The 6,593-nt window shown below is 60.4% G+C and overlaps 1 protein-coding gene across 1 annotated transcript in view; it reads left to right on the forward strand.

Moving 5' to 3' along the window:
- Nucleotides 1–6,593, forward strand: part of LOC113206226 (inactive ubiquitin carboxyl-terminal hydrolase MINDY-4B) — a 16,620-nt gene that overhangs the window by 7,619 nt on the left and 2,408 nt on the right. The window contains exons 2-4 of the mRNA XM_052271212.1: nucleotides 1,643–2,241; nucleotides 5,942–6,030; nucleotides 6,349–6,581. Coding sequence (XP_052127172.1) covers nucleotides 1,920–2,241; nucleotides 5,942–6,030; nucleotides 6,349–6,581 — 644 coding nt within the window. The 5' untranslated portion in view covers nucleotides 1,643–1,919. The remainder of the gene's footprint in view (nucleotides 1–1,642; nucleotides 2,242–5,941; nucleotides 6,031–6,348; nucleotides 6,582–6,593) is intronic.

Here is a 6,593-nt window from a genome sequence, read left to right on the forward strand (position 1 = left end):
TTCCCCCTGTCTTGCTCGCGCAGGAGAGCGCCTGCAGCAAAGGCAGTCCCGTCGAGCTCGGGTGCAGTGCGGGGTGGCCTACCCTACTCTCGGCAGGCGCCCTCGCGGGCCGAACGCAGTCACGAGAACCGGCTGCTATCACCAATAAAGTGCATCATAACCATTTTTCATGTTGTTACCCGCATCATGAAAAAAACTCATTTCCCCTGCATGCTCTGTCGCGTACAACAACCCGGCGCGGCTCTCGCTGAAGGCGCGGTGAGCATATTTTGACGTCAGCCGAAGTCAAAAGCCGCCCCGGTAGCAGGAGCCAGAGACGGCCGCACCAGTGAAATACCGCCCACTGTCTGCCGGGCCGTGTAACCGTGACGGGAGTCAACGCTGCGCTAATGAGCCCACCTCTCTCTCTCTCTCTCTCTCTCTCTCTCTCTCTCTCTCTCTCTCCCTCCACATCACATCACATCCATTCATACGCCGCGGCGACCGGTGAATTGTTTCCCGCCGCTCCTCGACTTATCACCTCACCTCCCCTCCCCGGGCTTCAACCTCCTCCCCCTCTTTCCTATCGCCCCCCGTGCTCCCGACGCTCCGCCGTTCCGCTGCTTTATTGCGGCGAGGGGTGAAACAACGGATGGTTTGCTTTCTCCGAAACAAACTCCCGGGGGCCTGCCCGTGTGACATGGGCTGGGCTGACAGAGCTGTGACCGAGCCGTAAGAAAGGGTGCGGGGGAGGGGGAGAGTTTCCGTTACCTTTTTGTGGTAGACATCTTACACTCACCCTCTCTGCGCCTGGCACGCCTTGTATACGCGCAGAAGTGGTAAACAAGAAAATTTGGTCAAATTTGTAGAAAATGTTTGTTGAAAATTTTACATCATCTTGACACTGATAAAAACACTTATTAAAAACTTGTCATTTATGCGCATTTATGAAGCTGAGGCTTTTCGTTCTAGCGAGCTCGACAATTTTGAAGTACTTTCTGTTTCATAAACATATCTTACCGTCTTTGACAACATTCCAGTGCTTTCTTTATCATTCAGTGGGAAAATCCCAGCAACCCGGGAAGCTTTCTCAGAACGCAATATGTTTTGGATGGGTGATCCATAGTTTGATTCACAGCACACAGCACCCCTCAACCCCCACTCCACTAAACCCCCTATGAATCAAGCACACAAATGGTGACACTTCCTCGGATAATTCTGAATCATAATAATAATACATGCGAGTAAGGCACACTTTACTATACTCGGCCAGCCCTCTTCAGATGCACAGGGCCAGACAAAACGCTAATGAGCACCAAACAAATAACAAAAACAACCGATCAGGACTCTGACTCGTGCCGTAAGAGTTTGCTATGAAACTTGTGGGTGTCTTTTACGAGGAAACTTTTCCCCGACGAGCAGGAATCCTTATTAAAACAGCTCGAATGGGCAAAGGCAGTGCTTCCGGTCGACGTCCGGGCTCGTCACGGCGTGGCCCGGCAGCTTAGAAAGGGCGGGGGGCGGGGCGGGCCGTGGGACGCGAACTAACTGCGCTGTTGTGTTCGACGAAGAAGGTGGCCGCATGGTTCACACTGGCAGAGCAAAGGCGGGGCGGGGTGGGGCGGGACTTGTGACTCAGCGGACAACTTTTGTGGGCACGCAGGGCGTCGCCGTGAAGCCTGAGGCCTTCCCCCGCGCCCGCGGCGGCTTCACGCCGCGAGGCGTCATCAAGTGAAGTGGGCTTCACCGCGACGGGCCGGGCTCGGTGCGTGCCGCGCAGGCCTGGGACTTCCCCTCGGCCCCTGAACTCGGTGGCCGCCCCCCAGCCGCACTTCGGCGCGACGACCCCGGGCGCCGGGCTTCCTCCGACCCGCCGTCGCCGCAGTCGGCGTCGCCGCGCCGCCACGACGCCTGTGCCGGAGACCGACGGCCGCCTCGCCATGGCGTCGGACACGGACGACGCCTCCGACTCGGACAGCGAGCTGCTGCTGCACGACACCGCCCGCGTCTCGCCCGCCGCTCTGCGCCGGCGCCTGTCTGGGAGGCGGCCCAGCACCGCGGCCGCGCCCAGGACGACGACGACGGCGACGACGACGCTGCTGTCGGCGCGCCACCAGTGCAGCGTGTGCGCCGTGTCGCCCGCCGCCTCGCCCCTCATCCCCAAGCGCGGCCAGTCGCTGGAGGCGGCATGCGGCGCTCAGGCGGCGCAGGATGGCGGCCTGCCGCGGCAGACGTCCTTCCCTCCCTACATGCGGCGCAGAGGTACGCCACGCCACGCCCCGCCACGCCCTGCCCCGCCCCGCTCAGCACAACTCGTGCCGCTATCGTGCATCCCACTTGATAACAATTATGATCCCCACTCCCTTTTACCCGGCCGCTCTTGGCCTTCCTTGATTGCCTGCTGCCCTTGCGAGACAGCAAAGCCATGGCCAAGGGCTCCAGGAAAGTGAAGGGAGGGGTGGGGGAGTTAGGGGCGTTATGGTGATGCACCTGCACGGCGGCCAGAGCTGCAGCCAGTCGCACTGACACCGCGGACAGGCGCGCAGTGTCCGGCCCGGCGGCCGCCAGGTGCAGCGGCTTGTGCAGCGCCGGGTGCAGCACCGGGTGCAGCGGCAGCTGCATGCAGTCCCCAGGAAGCCCCCCGCGTCACGCCCGAGCTGGGTGGTGTGGCATCAAGGCTGCAGGTACGCCCGGACGTCCTAGGGTCCGAGTTTTGTCATCCTGTTCTTGTCCTGTGGTGACGGTGAGGTTGTGTGAACGTGTGGGTGTGGGTGTTCGTGCCCCCGGAGCCAGGCAGGCCGCCGGGCGGAGCGTGCGGCCCCGTGCCGTGCGCGGCCGCGCTGTGCATGCTCTGCATGTGAAAACCAGCCATGTGCAAATTGGGCGCGAGCCGGAAGAGACCGGCAGGCGGAGGGGTATAGCGGGGCGCGGGGCGGGAGCCAGGCTGAGGCTGGCCGCAGCACGCCGAGGGTCCCGCCCACCCCGCAGGCCCACAAGAGCCTGCTGCAGCTGCTCGGCGTGCTGCCAGTCGAGCCGCGGACGGAGACTCAGGCGGAGGCAGGCGCGGGGCGAGCGCTGTCCGAACAGCATCTCTCCTCCCAGGACGGCGGCGGCAGGGAGGACAACCAACCCCGGCGTGCGTGTGAGTGTGCGCCACCGCCACCAGGGCCCTGGGGGGCGCCGCGGCTGGGGTCGCCTCGAGCGGCTGCCAACACGTGGGGGAGAGCCGTCGCCAGGTGTACCGAGGGTATCGACACGGGTAGGGCAGGGCGGAGGGCCGCCGCGGCCGCCCCGGGCCGGTCCCCGCCGCAACGACAGGTGTGCGCTGCATCTGCCCCAGGCCTATCCCTCCTCCGATTCGCCGCCGCGCCCGCCGCGCCCACCGCTCGCGCCCCCACCGCAGCTAGTCAAACAGGGCGTAAGCACGCCAGACCGCCCGGAGGCGTCGGGCCGCGGCGCGGCGCGGCGCGGCGTCACTTCGCACCTCGCTCGGAGCGCGGCCCGCGGGGGCGCAGTGCTCGTGCAGCCGGCGTCCCCGGCGTCCATCACCGCGTGAGCCTGGGGGGTTGCGGAGCGTGAGCGGGGGCCCTTAGCGCCCTCGGCGTGCGTGCGGTGGGTGCGTGGCGGTGCGTGACGGCGCGTGGTGGCGCGTGACGGCGCGTGACGGTGACGGGGAGGGCCCACCCAGCTGATGCCACCCTCCCCTTGTCGTGCACCGCCGGGGGCCTCTGGCTGAATCGTTTATTTTCAAGCTTGTAAAACGGCCACAGTAGTGTTGCGAGTCGAGTCGTTGACCCGCACTCTTCCCCCAGACACCAAGTCAATCATGGCGTCCACCCCTCCGCCGGCGTTCCCGACCGAAGCCGAGCACGCCGCCGGCGAAGAACTCCCTTCCAAGGACAAGAGGTTCAAGTTCGTGGCCGAGCGCAGCCGAACTGTGAGCTCCGTGCTGCTGGCCCTCAAGTCTAGCAGCAACTTCCAGAGCCAGACAGGTGAGGCATGCCCCCGCCTCCTTTTAGCACGAGTGGGCGACGCTACTTGCGCAAGCGAAAGAAAAGAATGTTTGAGTAGACTGCTTGGTGACGTGCCACACCACACTCATTTCACTTTTTGCCCCATCTAGTCGCTATTTTTCATCTCAGCATTTGACGGTGGAAATGTTTCATGACGTGCTGTACGTTATGCACAAGTCACAATCCCCCGCCAGAAACAGTTGTCATCAGCATCTTTGTTTGGATTTTTCGTTTCGAATCGACTGACGTACCGTGTGTGTTCCCTTGCACGCGACGGTGTATGCGGGTTGTGTTTGCCTTCTGCTGTTGGCCGAGCGAGTATGCAATCCCGCAACACTCTGGTATCCGTGCAGTGAAACCTACGTCACTACTCACCTCGCGCCCTCGTCTCCTTCTCCTACGATAACATTTTAAGCATTTTCTCCCCAAGAAAGAGAATTGTTAAAATAAATTTTACTATTCCGTCTAGAAAAAGTAGATGTATCAATAATATCCTCGTCAGTGAGTGAAAATGTCACTCTCTGAAGAATTAGCGGCAACAGGCTGTGGTATCATGTAAGCTCATGCAGCCTTGGTACATGATGAGGAACCTAATGGCACGAAGAAAACGTCGGGAAAATGACCCTTAAATCCAGAGATGTAACACCAAAATCCTGAAATGTCTTGGCCTAGGCAAACACTAAAGTCCCTCGCGGCATGCCACGATTTGCTGCACACCACGCCACACCTCGGAGGAGTGTTGCGGATGAGGCTCATGTCCTCCTCGCCAGTCCGTTGAAGCCATCCAGACTACGCTCCTCCCCCCTCCCCTCTATTCCACCAACAACTACCATTATCTTTCTTTTCGCTTTCATCCTCCCCACCCCCCTACCTCCACCGGCCCCCGTGCCTCCGGTCCTCGACGCTCCGCTTTGCCTCCCCGAATCCGGAACTGGTAGCGGCAGTGTCTCCCTCCCTTCCTACCGCCTATCCCCGCCCCGGGTCGGGGGCGGGAATGACTATCTGCACCGCAGAAGTCGTTGGCTCCGCCGCGCCGCGCCACGCCCGCGTGCGTTATGGTGATCAATACCGTTCACATCGGTATCGGAGCGCTGACCCGTGCCTGGCGCCTCGCCTGGCGCCTTGCACAAGGTCGTGGAGGAGGAGTGGATTGTATCCCATTGTGAATGTGAATCCCGGGTGTTTCAAAATGTCAATTATTGGGAACTTCTCCAACAAGTGCTTATGCACTCTGAAGAGCTTACTGTACGGGTCTACGGTCTACAAGAGTGTACCCTTAAAGAACTCTTAGCTCTACTATAAGTTCAAACCTGAAGCGTGCCTTAAGGGAGTGGTCCAAGAGAGCCAGATTTGGTTCACAGCTACCCAAAGTGTTTCCTACCAGGAAACCCGTTTGGCTTTAGGGGTGCCCTTTTGCAGTTCAGCTAGGTTTTACAGTGCGTTAACCTAAACCGTGGTCGTGGAAGAGGACCCGCGCCAGATTTTCAGATTTAGATTTGGTTTATTTGGGCCCATAAATGGTCTACGATAAAAACCTTCATGCCGTGTTTCTGCCCTACAGTAACGGAGGTGGCATATCGTCATTACACGCTTGATGCTAGTGACTACTTACTGTGTTATGATAATGTATGTAACTTTTCATTATGGACAGGAATGTCCATAGACTGGTCACAATGTTGTACTCAGCGGTTCAGTTGTGTAAGGGGTAAGTGAGCCTTACATGTTTATCCTTTTGGCTCAACTTAGTTGTCTCTTTCCGCACACGTAACGCCCTCCCCCTACACCTGCAGCACCTGCAGCGGGTTGGGCCCACCTCGCGCAACCCCAAACAATTAACGCTGCTCCCCTCCTCGCCCCGCGCCGTGTGTTGCCCCCGTAATGAGCTGCCCTCCCTGCAGTGCGGTGCCGTGCAGTGCGTCGCCAACACCTCGGCATGCTTGTTGTTGCAGAGCGGGTGATGTACGGCCGTTCCCAGCGCGGCCTGCACATGAGGACACCGGTCATCGGGGGCACCCCCGTCACGGAGGAGCAGGCGGTGGTGAGCAGGACGCGTCGCAGCAGCACTGGGTGCAGTAGAGCAGGACTCTATAGAGGCCTGCTGTAGCGGGGAGAGAAAGAGAGTGAGGAAATTTGTAGTGAAAGCAGGGGAAGTCAGAAAAACGTGCTGCATGAGAAATTGTGATATTTAAGGAATAGACCGTTCTTAAATGTGGGACTAAAGTCAAACGACCCTGACAGTTTGCCTTAGTCATCATCGTTCTGACTTTCTATTCTGGCTTCCTCTTCCTCACTTTCCCTCCGCTGCAGCAGTGCACCCGACCCGTAGACTTATACCCTCTGGCCGTGTCTGCCGCAGCTGCTGCGCACGGTGGTGTTCGGGGACGCGGCCACGCCGCCGCGCTCCGAGTGGTCGCGCACGGGGCTGGTGATGCGCGAGCCGGAGCGCGACCTGGGCTACGGGCTGCGCGCGCCGCGCAACGGCACCCGCGGGCTGCTCGCCGTCGTGCAGGCCTACCTCGTCAAGCACCTGCTGTTCGAGGCGCCGCCCGGCATGGAGGGCGCCGGCCCGCCCACCGCCAGGCCCGAGGAGTGAGTGCTCTT

Source organism: Frankliniella occidentalis, unplaced genomic scaffold, assembly GCF_000697945.3.
Source record: "Frankliniella occidentalis isolate FOCC.00 unplaced genomic scaffold, Focc_3.1 Scaffold153, whole genome shotgun sequence".
Classification (NCBI taxonomy): Eukaryota; Metazoa; Arthropoda; class Insecta; order Thysanoptera; family Thripidae; genus Frankliniella; species Frankliniella occidentalis.